Source organism: Panonychus citri, unplaced genomic scaffold (assembly GCF_014898815.1).
Source record: "Panonychus citri isolate SS breed McGregor unplaced genomic scaffold, ASM1489881v1 Contig00095, whole genome shotgun sequence".
Taxonomy (NCBI): Eukaryota; Metazoa; Arthropoda; class Arachnida; order Trombidiformes; family Tetranychidae; genus Panonychus; species Panonychus citri.
The window spans coordinates 708,774-721,898 of NW_026515500.1; the positions used below are offsets into that span (position 1 = coordinate 708,774).

Here is a 13,125-nt window from a genome sequence, read left to right on the forward strand (position 1 = left end):
TCATTCTTTATTCAAACAAACCAGAAAAAGGTTTCTTCGTGTTCCAATTTTAGTTGATTTCATAGACGAACAATGGCAAGCTGATTTATTAGATATGACATGGCTTGCTAAGGAAAATAATGGATACAAATACATAATGGTTGTAGTAGATGTACTAAGTCGTTATGCTTGGACAGTTCCTCTTCATGATAAGTCTGCAAGCTCAATTACTAATGCATTCAAGAGTATTTTTAATAAAGGTCGTAAACCTAAGAAACTACAAACTGATCAAGGAAAAGAGTTTATCAATTCCAATGTGAAGCTTTTAATGGATAGTTATGGTATAAATCATTTTAAAGCTACTGATGGATTGATAAAATGTGCCATTGCTGAAAGATTCAATAGAACTTTAAGAAGTAGAATCTATCGATATTTACATGCAAATAACACCAATCATTACATTAATGCACTTGATGATATAGTAGCAAGCTACAATAATTCTTTTCACAGGACAATTGGTATGAAACCAAATGAAGTAAACTCAAGTAACACCACACTTGCAATAGTTAATATAAGAAAAACACATATTAAGTCCACATCAAAAGTTAAACCGCTTAGTGTTGGTGATTTTGTAAGAATAACAAGAGAGAAAGGTGTTTTTGAAAAGGGTTCAACAAACAATTGGTCAGAAGAGGTATTTAAAGTTATTAAAGTCAAAAAGACTCCTCAAGGTTACATTTACAAACTTGAAGACCTTGATGGTGAAGATATTACATCGATTTTTTATCACTGGGAGATTCAACGAACTGATAAACCAGACTTATTGGATATTAAAATATTAAAGACTAGAAAAAACCCAAAAACTAAAAAGACTGAGTATTTTGTCAAGTGGATCTCATACCCAGAAAAGTTCAATAGCTGGATCCCAGCTGAGAATGTTGAAAAACGCAAGTGAATATTTTATAGATGTTGTAAGTAATGCATCTATGCAAATTTACCCTAATAACACTCTTTCGAATTTCATGAATAAACTGCCACAACCTTTATCATTAAATGGAGAATGGGTTGTAGGTGTTCAGGAAGTTTTCTACCCGCTGAATTTCAAAACAGAAAGTAAAACTGTGAGTTTCACCATTATATATCAAGATCATAAAACAGGAGATAAAATTACAGGAGCAAACTCTTCAATTTTATTCAATGAGCGTGACACTGTAAACAGTATTTTACAGAAAATTAATGAGGAAATTGTAAAACTTTTTCTCAAAGATGAAGGTGAACAGTCAGAAGAATTCATAAAAGCAGCTGAACCACCAAGACTTTATTTAGAAAATGATAAAGTTGTAGTAGCAAGAGGAATGTCTGCTGCTGCAATAATGATCCCAGTATTTCATAGTAAATATTTTTATCGTTTAATAGGGTTTCATGAATATGACTATAATAGGCAATTTCTTGCAGTGTTAGCCTCACAAGCAATCGCGTGTAGAGCACAAACTACTTATGATTTCAGAATAAAGTCACATCTTCTATTCATTTATACTGATATCATTCATGAACATTTCGTTGGTGATACAAATGCTCGGGTTTTAAGAGTAGTACCCCTTTTAAGAGACAAAAATGATAATCTGGGTCATATCTTTTATAACAAGCCTAACTATCTACCTGTCAGATTAACACATTTAGATAATATAACGATCAGTTTACGTGATGAAAATGGAAATATGTTACAATTCATAGATGGAAGAGTACACATTAGTTTACACTTTAAAAGAAAAGAAACTATATAAGAAGTAACTCAGTGAATTTTTGGAACTAGTAGTTAACATAAGAATGGATCGTAAAGTTTATTGTGCATGCGACAGTGATTTTACAAGTCACTTCAAGCAACAAGCAGGAAAGGGTTTCGACGATATAACAATCTACCGAGGTCAGCCTTATCAGAGAGGTTATGGGTTTGGTAGCATATTCAGAAGAATTGGCATTCCGATTTTGAAGTTTTTTGGAAAGGAATTATTAAAGACTGGAATAAATGTAGGTAAAGATGTTCTAGATGATAAAAAGTTTAAGGAAGCTTTGAAAACTAGAGGAAAAGAAGGTATAAGATCTGCAGCTAAGCGTGGGTTATCAGAAATCGAATCAGCTTTTGATCAACAAGGATCAGGTTTCAAGAGTAAGAAAAAAAAGATTACAAGAAAGAGAAAACAAAAGAAAAAGAAGCAAAAAGTTGTTAAAAAACGGTATAAGAAATCTAAATCTAAATCTAAACCTAAACAAAAAAGTAAAAAGAGAAAAGATATTTTTGAATAAATAGAAATGGAGTATCTCCATTCATCCTCTATTCCGGTCAGTAAATCTGAACTCGAAGTCTTTGCTATACCGCCAACACAAACAGCAATTGATTCATCTTATGAAGTAGAATATCGACCTAATGCAAGTCTTGACAATGGTGCGAGTTTCGAAATCAATGTTCCAGCTAGTGATGATTTCACAGATCTACAAGCAACTATGTTGCACTTGTTAGTTTCAGTTACAACTGAAGATGGCAAACCTATCGGAGAAGTAAACAAAGTCAGGCCAGTTGCTAATTTTGCAAACGCTATATTTGAACAAATTGATTTATTTTTGGGCAGTATAAACACATCACCAGCCAACAACATGTACCATTATCAAGCACTATTAGAAGATGAACTCTTCCGATTCCCAACAGCAGCAGATACAGGGAGAATGGAAATCGCAGATGAAGATCGAATTAAAAATAAAAATTTTGATTTGTTTTTTCGCTTGCATTTGCCACTTTGTGAACAAGATAAATTGATTATGAGTGCTGTTCCGATTGCATTCAGATTCACGAAAAGCTCTGATGGATTCGCACTGGTTAGATCAGACGATAAAAAATACAAAATTAAAATAAACTATGTAAGTCTTCACATCAAGAGAGTCAAACTATTCCCTGATGCTGCTCTTAGTGTGATTAAGGGTTTAGAAACAGCACCCGCAAAATATTTTATTACGAGAAATGAAACACGTTGCTTTACTATTGGACCTAACCTAAGCGCTGCTGCAGTGGAAAATGTATTCAGTGGTATATTACCACGGAGAGTTATTATCGGGTTTGTTGATGAAGCTGCATTCAGTGGGTCATATGACGATGATCCATTCATCTTCAAGAATTATAATATAAACTTTTTAGCTTTATATGTTGATGGAAATATGATACCCAGTATCCCTTATACTCCCAACTTTACTGAAGGATTTTGCATGAGAGAATTTGTCAATCTTTATCGTTTCATGAATCAAGATGAGGGTCATCCGCAGATGCAGATAACTTACGATCAATTTAAAGAAAATAGAACACTTTTCGCTTTTGATTTATCACCTGATGGATCTATTGGGGCTGAGAACGGTACACTATCTTTAATAAGAAGAGGTATTATAAGACTTCAAGTAAAGTTTTCGAGATCTATCGCACAACCTATCAAAGCAATCATATTTGGACAATTTGACAATCTCATAACTATCGATGAAAATAGAACTGTTACATTAGACTATTGAGATGCTTACTACAACTGATATAATTAAACTTTTAAGTCGTATAGTTCACTTTCAAGGTGTATTCCCAATTGACTGTTTACCAAGATTTGTTAAAGTACCAGCTTCACTTGTTGTGAACTTGGATCCTCATTATATGGATGGTAGTCACTGGGTTGCAATATATATTGATAATAAAAGAAACGCACATTATTTTGACTCATTCGGTCGACAGCCTATGAGTCATATTCTTTCTTTTATCGAAAAGAACTCGAGAGGATATACATATAACAAAATAAAATTTCAAGCGAATGAATCAATTGCATGTGGTTATTTTTGTATTTTATTCATAATAATGGCAAATAATCAAAAAAAGTTTTATAAAATGATGAAAAAATGTTTACATATTGAGAATGAAATGTTAGTGTATTATTATATAAGAAAATTATTTTGTAAGAACATGACCAAATGCATACGATGAGATAGAATCATCCAATAAATATCTTTTATCATCAAAAGGAGTCATTACTATTTTTTTATTTCGTAACAAACTTATAACATGTTTGTCCGATTGTAGTCTTCTTTGTACTCGGGAGGGTATAATTTCTTCCTGCAAACAGTCCAGAAACTGTTTGAATGTAACGTCCTTCTTAACGGTGGATTTTTGAATACCTTTAGCTTTCTTTTTCTCACCAGAATCAGTAATCATCGCGTAAAGTTTTGGCTTAAGAGCAATAAACTTATGAATACTTTCACCACCCATCTCGTCTTTCAAGTATCCAATCGCTCTTTCATGATCATTATTATACAGAGGATGCTCCTTTGGGTAGTTACTAAAATCCATAATATGTGAAAAGTGCTTAAGATCGGAAATTATATCAGCAGTTTTTATATTATAGATTAAACTATCAGTATCGGTATAAAGTAGTTCAATTTTGTTGTTGTAAAACTTTTTGAAAGAGTCATAATGTAGCTCGAACATTTTCAGCTTCGCCAATTCCAAAACAGCAAATCCAACAGCAACTGGCTTATTAAGAAAAACATTCTGTTTAATTAACTCAAACACCATTTTTCCTTCATCAACTATGATGAACTGTTGACATAATTCAGATCTTAATCTTTTCAGTGCAATATTTTCTTGAAAAACAACATCGACTTGTTTATGTTTCCGTTTATCTTCGATGGTTTTTCCATAAATCGAATTTACCATTAATTTCCAGAAGTCTTTGTCAAACGAATTTGTTGCTTCCTGTCTTTTACTTGTGCAGAAATCGACATACGGTTTTAACCATGGAGTTTGCTGGAATTTGAACGCACGATGTATTTTTTTCACAATGAGTCCTTTTTCCAAATAGTAAAGAAGTGTTTTGTAGTGCACAACATACTTCTCTTTAAATAAAAACGATGATATTAACTTCTGAGTCGGACGGTGTGTAATCAACGATGTTGTTTTCATTCGAGTCAATAAACCGCGTTGGTAAGGACTCAGCATGTCCAAATTCACTTTGTGTTTATGTGGAGCCAAAGGATAATCATTATGTTCTTTATGGAGATTGACTGGATATTCTAAATCTACTTCTAGAATGATTCCAATGGAATCTGAACACATGGTTAATAACTGATGAACATCTCTTATCATAGAAATATTTATCCATTCAAAATCACAATGTGGTAATGACTGTGACATAGCATAGCCGTATAAATTGTTGACATCAAAGTAGAGAATATGGTTATGTTCTTTATTCTCATCAAAGTCAGGCACAGAAGGATTGTTAGCTTCACACAACCGTTTAGACACAACCGTTAAACCTCCTCGAATTCCTTTCTCGATCATCATCAGCATGTCAACATCAGTAATTAACTCAACCTTTGAAAATGTTGTTTTCAAGGCTGCTGTCCATGACAATCCTGGTGCTGAATAATGATGACACGGATCAAGTTTGAAATGTTGGAAACTTACTTTGCGGAAATTCTCAAAAACGGCAGCCAACAAAAGCACATCTACTTTTAAATATATGTCATGTAAATCCCCCAAGGTTTTACAATCAAACTTTTGCCATATTTCTTTTAGATGTTCATATGTAGAGCTTGAAATAGTATCATCTTTCAGTGATGAGTAAAATGAAGTTAATTCAGGTAAACTCGTTTCATCAAATCTCTCAAATGAATCGATATACTCGTATGGAAGAGCTGCTTTCTTCAAAAGTAGTTCTTGGTTATTGTTGAAAATTTGATTGATATACGATAACTTTGTTTCTTTAATCAGATTATCTGCCAATGATTCGAGGCTAGAGGGAAGGAAAGAAAAACTGTCAAGAAAAATAAAATCTTGGAAAGAAAATGAAATGTATTTTTCAATTGTATGTGGTATAATTTTCAGATCTTTAGCCATCTCTGCATCCAAAGCTTGAAAAATAATGTGGCCATCAAAATTTTTTAAATTGTGAAAGATTACAGGAATTTTTGATGGTAAGCTATAAGCCAAATTGCATTTACTATGAGCGGCTCCTCTATATTTTCCAGTCAGGTGATCATGATCACGAACTCTGTCACTACCCATCGGTTTGTGACAGATATGGCAATAAGTTTCAATTTCAAAAGAAAATGTATCAACTGTAGTCATTTTTAAGGGTTTGCTGATTCTTTTAATTAAATCTTTGAATTTTTCCTGTAGGGGAATAATACTTTGCAGGAACTTTACACCAGCATTTTCACCACGATAAAACTTGCTTTCAATTATTTTATCATTCCAATCAATAGCAACATAGCCATAACTGCAAACAGGCAATGTTCTATCTTTCGATGTCCCATCATTAGTAGCTATAGACAGTGTTTCGAAATCAGCATAAATAACGATTGGAAATTGGATTTCCTTATGATAAGATTTATATTTCAGGGTTGCATGAGGTGTTCCTGCTTCTGGAAGGGTTATACGTTGAGGTGAGATGTTTATACAATACGCAAAGTGTTCTTGTAATTTCGCATCATCTCTGAATGAGTTGAGACAACGATAACAATGATGAGATGCATGTTTGTTTTTGAAGCTTGCTAATCTATTAAAATTTGTTATTTTATAATAATGATTATCATACAAAAACAGTAAGATTGGAATATTACTTATACGTTCAGAAATTTTCAATGGGATAAGACATTTTTCATCAATGTTATAAGTATAAATATTTATAGACAGATTATTCTTTTTCTCAAAAGAGTTGACCTGGTTGAGAGTAACTTCACCAAGAACGTCACTTATATCGTAATTTTGTTTAAACTGATCATATTTGTTTGATCTTTGTGGGTTATTGGTATGAGGGTGAAGATAGGCCAATACCGAATAAATGAAACAATCTTTCTTAGTTTTAATATTAAGAAGACATTTTTTCTTGCTCAAGCCAGCTGGTAATTTGAAGTGATTACATCCACCACGATGAGGCACATATTTACCGATTTTCAATCGTATATCTTTGAAATACAATAAATGCCATCCACTTCCTCTTTCAGTGTGTTGCTCAATAAGCTCTTTTATCTCTTCAAAAGCATTCACAATTTTATATGAATGTCATCAGCCATTAATACAGAGTGTAGTATTGAATGAAAGCACCTTCGTAGAGTAGTATCGATATCAACAGGATGCCGAAGACTACATCAACAACAATAGAAAATTTAATACACTTATGCTCATCGAGATATTTTCAATTATTGATTTTATTTCGTCACTGTAATCCATTTTCACTTGTTCAATATCAACTTGTTGAACATTTGCATTTTGATAACAGACAAATTTGTTGAAAGCACTTTCAATCAAATCAAAATTTTGATTTGCATATGGAACTCGCACAGGATTTATCTCAATTCTTGCTTCACACCATTCAACGTGCGATTTGAACGCATTTTCTCTCATAAATCCACGATGACAATGATGACAGCGATATTTTGCTTTTTTCTGATCCAGCTTTGCTTTCTTCAATACTTCACCTTCATCTGCAGATGTATCCAACGACCTTTTTTCACTATTAACTTCATTACCGTGACTAACATCCATAGAACACTTTTCACAGGTAGAACTGCAAGGTTGATCAATTGTATGATGGTCATCATCATCATCATCATCATTTTGGATGTTTGAACAAACATGATTGATGAAATCTTCTTCAGAGTTTGTTTCAAAGTAACAAAATTTACAGAAGAATGAAGAGTTTTGACAGTTATGATTTAGAAAATCTTGCGTAGATTCTGTGTTGTATGAGCAATAATCACACTGATGGTATATTGGTAAAGGTGTTATACTCCTTTCTCGACAAGCATGTAAAAGTAGTGATGAATGGTCATCAGCAACAAAATCACATTCCTCACATATTATATGGCTTCCCAGTTCTCTTTCATAGTCCTTAACCCCATCACATTCATGGCTGAGGAACTCTTCTAAATCTGTACTAATATAGTAGCAATGATCACAAGTTTGCATCAATAGTTGATCTACTTGTTCAACGCGAGCACTGGGACATTCATGAGAATTAAGTGTTTCTTGGTCAATGGCCATAAAGTCACAGAATAAACACGTGAAATGTCTTTCCACATTATCAATATCCATAAAGGATGGCTCTTGCTGTGGTGATGCAATCGGTAGACGATATTCATCAAGTTGATGTCGATCTCTTTATCATAACCAGCACATGAGTGCATGAAGAGATCTTCAACCGAATCCTTAGTTACTCCACAATAATCACATCTATAAATCTGTGAAAAAAGCGCGTTTAATTATAATAGAATATAAGTTGAATGATGAGATGACTTTCTTATTCATTAATACCAATAACTTTATTTCAAAATTATAATGATTAACTGAAAATTGCATTTATTTTTCATTTCAGTCAATTTATCATATTTGATAGCATTTTGTCTCTGCTTAGCTGATTTCTCTCAATTTACAAAATAAACCATAATTAGTATGGAATTCCTCATTACTATTGATTGGTTTTGTAGCAACCTCTTTACTTTTTTTAATAAGTTTATTGGATGAACAAAAGTATTTTCTTGATAGCTTTGTGTATATAAAGTTTTTTCCCATATCTCCATTTGGCCTTGATTTTATATCTGCATTACGTAACTTTCGTCTTAGGGCTGCTTTCTGATTCCGAGTTGGATTAGAGTAGTTTGGTACAGGAAGATCCATAGCTTCAAGGATGTAATCGAATACTGCTGTTGGAAAGAACCTTGGGTCATCTAAATCCCAATTAGTCTCTAATGGTATCATCTTAGTCTGTTTTGTATGTAAAGTTATTGATATTAATGAAAAGAGAATAGTCAGCATATAAGAAACATCACTTACAGTTTCATCCATATCGCAATAGTAGATGGTGTGTATGTAGATGGTGTATGTAGATGGTGTATGTAGATGGTGTATGTAGATGGTGTATGTAGATGGTGTATGTAGATGGTGTATGTAGATGGTGTATGTAGATGGTGTATGTAGATGGTGTATGTAGATGGTGTATGTAGATGGTGTATGTAGATGAACTATAACCTTAAGAGAGTATTCAAAATGATTACTTACTCAAAAGATCAGTGAGTGAAGAGTGTTGTTGAATGATGAGCATTTTCTGCAACCTCTTCCTTATATACTGAGAAGGAAGATAAAATGGGCAGAGCTTCCTAATTAGCTACCCAATCATATCATTAGATAATAAGATTCAATTAAAGTACATGTAAATATACCGTTGAGTTAATTAAGACACTTATTAATACACTATAATTGTCATTAGTACATTTCTCACGGTTATTAATTGACATAGGAATCATCTACATTACCCTATTACATTAGTGTTATCATCATTAATATATTTCTTAATTGTAGTTAATTGTCCTGTGAACATACATAGATTACACTAATATACACTGAGATGCACTAATTAACACTTAAATCTATGTTATACATCATTATATAACAATGCACCAATCTATTGAGCTAATAGTTATATTCGTTAATTAATAATAATGATTATTTAGTACAACTGTACTTATTATATAATCATTATCTCTAATTAACAAGAGTTAATTGTTATACCAATTAGCGTAATCAATTAGCTTAATTGATTGCGCAATAACAAGCTAATTGTTACATGAAAACAATGATAAAATACCATTGGTCAATTGTAAGTGGGCGTGGCTAAATGGTCACTATTTATAACCTTTTAAAGTTTTAAGTCATTTCACTTTCGATCTTAGTTCATTTGACTTACTTCATTATTTTGATTCGTTCTATTGCCTTACAATGTCATCACCATCCTCACCACCACCATTAGAATCTGTTGACAAAAAAATGCCTACATTGATTCCTTTTGACAAAGTCCCCAGGACTGTAGTAGTGTATCCCACTAACTGTTGCTTTGCTTGTGGTGAAAAACCTCTAAATTTGACCAAGGATAGGACAAGACCTTCTGATCCTCGGACTAAAGCTGTTCCACTTAAAGTGACCAGAAACCATCCGTACTATAACTACATTGTGCCTCCATTTCGACCACCACCACCACATCCACCTCTAGGAAGTTTACCAGCACCAACTCGACCACCACCAACTCGACCACCACATCCACCTCTACAAAGTTTACCACGACAGCCACCATCATCATCAACACCATCTTCTGCAAATAGTAAGAAAAAAGGTTATTATGAACAACCAGCAACATTGGTTTTTGGAGAGTCTGATGATCTACGGCTAAAAGTAAAAAAAGTTTCGAATTTTTTATTTGCTCATAATAAATATATTAATCGCAAAGACAAAGAGATAATTGTATCCATTTTGCTAGAGCTTACCATTAAGGCATTCAGCAAGTAGATTGGTTTTATCCTTGAAAAAATAAACTTTCAATTTGCTAAGACAAAAGATGTTAAAAAGAAATTCTAAATTTTTATTCTTAAATGCAATCGTCTCAAAAACTGTACCATTGGAAAGAGCTCGAAAAGTTGATTTAGAAACATATATCATTTGTTGCAATCGAATAAATATAAGCGCCTCTAAGCGCGATCAAAAAGTTTGGGTTCGCGTGGGGGTGGGGTCATTAAAGAAAAGTTTTTTTTATTGAAAGGGTTGAGGAGAAAGAGAGAGAAAAAGAAAGTAAAAAGAAAGAGGAAAGGAGAGAGAAAGGAGAGAGAAAGAGACAGGGATAAGATAAAGAGAGAGAGAAAGATTGTTGTGTGTGTGTGAGAGAGAGAAAAATTAATTTTAATTAATTTAATTGATTGAGAGAGAGAGAGAAAACAATTTAAATCAATTACCACTTTGGTGACAAGTGACAATTACTATCACCAAAGTGGTAATTGGTTTAAATTGAAAAACAACCCTCTCTGGCCAACTTGAATTTCTGGCCCAATAGGCATTTCTGAACCAATTGGAATTTCTGGCCCACTTCGGTGGGTTAGAAATTCCTATTGGGCCAGAAATGCCTGTTGGGCCAGAAATGCAAGTGGGCCAGAGAGGGCTGCTTTTATTCTACTACTCAAGTTTTCAGTAGAAAAGTTAAAAGGAAACAAAATGTGAGCAACTTCATTGATTGTTATCCTTGCGAATTCTGTTGTGATTTTCGTGTCAACAATCAACTAGATAAGTTCGTGAATTTGCAAGATTCAGTCGTGCAATACAAATAGAAGACCGATATTCCTTTGCTAGTTGGACTTTCTCAGTAATGAAAGATCGTTGAACAGAATCGACAGTACCAATTTCTTGTAAAGCGAGAAGAACATCTTTGACCAGTTGTATTTAACTTTCTGCACTCTAATTGTTATTAGATATTTATCGAGTCTCTTGGCTCTGCTAATTGCAACTCGAGATTTAAATGTAATCAATTTTTCAAAATTGATTAGAATGAGTCGATCTAAGGCTTAGTCACAAAGCATATGCTCATCAGAACTTGAACTTTTTATTATTAATCGATTCGGTTAGGTTTCTACTTTCTCTCTCTCTAAGGAAAGCTGATGACAGTTAATCAGTCAATCAATTTTCACTTGAATCTTAACAATTTTGCTCCATAATTTTAATTTTGCCTCGAAATTCAGTTTAGTTTTCTATCGCTAGATGGCAGCTAATTACAGAGATCGTTTATTTTTATGTTCGGTTTTTTTTTCAATTGTTTTTGTTTTGATTTTTGGTCAATTAATCTTGTCATTCAATTTAACATAATTGTCAATTAATTTGTTTTATTTAATTGCTGTTTCACCATCTCTTGTCTTGTGTTTTTCTTCCTTTATTGACAATTCCCGTTGTAACAATGGCGTCAAGTAAGTTTGTCGGATTATTTATCTTCCATGTTGATTATGTACAACAATGTATAATAATACAATAGGAATCAATTTTGCATATTTTTTGTCACACTTTTTGATCTTAATTTGAAAATGATGCATTTCGTTTTCTCATTTTATCACTTCAATCATGTTCATGATTGATATTTAGGAAGCACAAATTTTTGGATGGATTTTTTCCTCAATTCTAATCTTCCTCAATCGGTTGCTACTAAATATGCTGTTATTTTCACTGATCACCGAATACAGGAAAACATGCTTGGCGATATAACTAAAGATATGCTCTATGATATGGGCATCAAAACAATGGGTGATGTTATTGCTATACTCAAGCATGCGAAGGAAGTTAACGATGAGAAGATTCAATTTCAATTATTGGGAAAATCAAATTTTTCACAAACCAATAGCAAACCCAAAGTTCATAATTGCTCGATTAATAAAGAGCCCATTTCTGGTCCAAGTGTTTCCTCATCAACCTCTGGATCTTCAACATCTAAACGAAATTCATTCAATTCTGAAGATAATCAAGGATCAATGAAAGTTAGAAGGGTAATCAATTCAGTTGCTTCAGCAAACAGAATATCAAATGTCAATGCAAAAATGTCTCAAACAAATGTCCCTTTTCAGGCCAAAGTTACTTTCAACTCTATTCCTAGTATTAAATCCAACCAATCAATTAGATTAGGTAATACACATCAAGACTCAGCGACAAGGAAAATTTCCGTTTTTACAAGATTAGGTGATAACGAGACTCCATCGTCATCTTCATCATCTACATTATCATCTTCTTTATCCTCATCATCTCTAAATAAGCTTAAAGTAACATCTATCGAGCCAAAGGTAACACGGATAATCACTGGACTAAATGACAATAGACCTTCAAAATTTTCTCAACCCAAAAGTGTAAAGGATCGTCTTGGTGGAAATAAAGTGATCAGTGGTAATTCAACGCGCCCTATCATCAGTTCAACAATTAAACCTAAACAATCGTTATCCCAACAATCATCACGCAACAAAATCTCTCTCAAGAAAAGTATCTTTGATCGACTGGGTACTAAGTCATTTTAAACGATTAATTAATTTAAGATAAAGAAAAATGACTCCATGACCATTGTTCTAATGTATTATTCTTTCATCATTTATCAGGATTAATAAATTCTACTGCCATCAGTAATTACGATCTACAAAAAAAGTTTTCTAATTGTCTTCAATTTTACAGGGACAAAATTGCGATCAAAGCACAATTTTAGTTGCAAAGTAAATGATTAACACTCAGTTAATCATTTCAGTCTATTTGTTGGTTCTTTGAGTCGAGTTAAATGTTGA

General features: G+C 33.0%; 3 protein-coding genes across 4 annotated transcripts; all 3 read left to right on the forward strand.

Annotated features, from left to right (window-relative positions):
- The first annotated feature begins 1,806 nt into the window (after positions 1 to 1,806).
- LOC128388116 (uncharacterized protein F54H12.2-like) lies at positions 1,807 to 3,528 on the forward strand. Its single transcript, XM_053347475.1, has 2 exons — positions 1,807 to 2,146; positions 2,369 to 3,528. The coding sequence occupies exons 1-2, from the start codon at positions 1,807 to 1,809 to the stop codon at positions 3,526 to 3,528; spliced, it is 1,500 nt and encodes a 499-aa protein (XP_053203450.1).
- A 6,247-nt stretch (positions 3,529 to 9,775) lies between these two features.
- Positions 9,776 to 10,339, forward strand: LOC128388117 (uncharacterized). The gene has a single exon (XM_053347476.1). The coding sequence runs from the start codon at positions 9,776 to 9,778 to the stop codon at positions 10,337 to 10,339; it is 564 nt and encodes a 187-aa protein (XP_053203451.1).
- A 1,279-nt stretch (positions 10,340 to 11,618) lies between these two features.
- Positions 11,619 to 12,907, forward strand: LOC128387987 (uncharacterized protein C19orf47 homolog). 2 transcript variants are annotated; one of them, XM_053347312.1, is made up of 3 exons: positions 11,619 to 11,778; positions 11,951 to 12,348; positions 12,427 to 12,907. In XM_053347312.1, the coding sequence occupies exons 1-3, from the start codon at positions 11,769 to 11,771 to the stop codon at positions 12,865 to 12,867; spliced, it is 849 nt and encodes a 282-aa protein (XP_053203287.1). In that variant the 5' UTR covers positions 11,619 to 11,768; the 3' UTR covers positions 12,868 to 12,907. The 2 variants fall into 2 exon arrangements, with proteins under 2 accessions (XP_053203287.1, XP_053203286.1); XM_053347311.1 differs by having other exon boundaries at positions 11,951 to 12,907.
- The last annotated feature ends 218 nt before the right edge of the window (positions 12,908 to 13,125 follow it).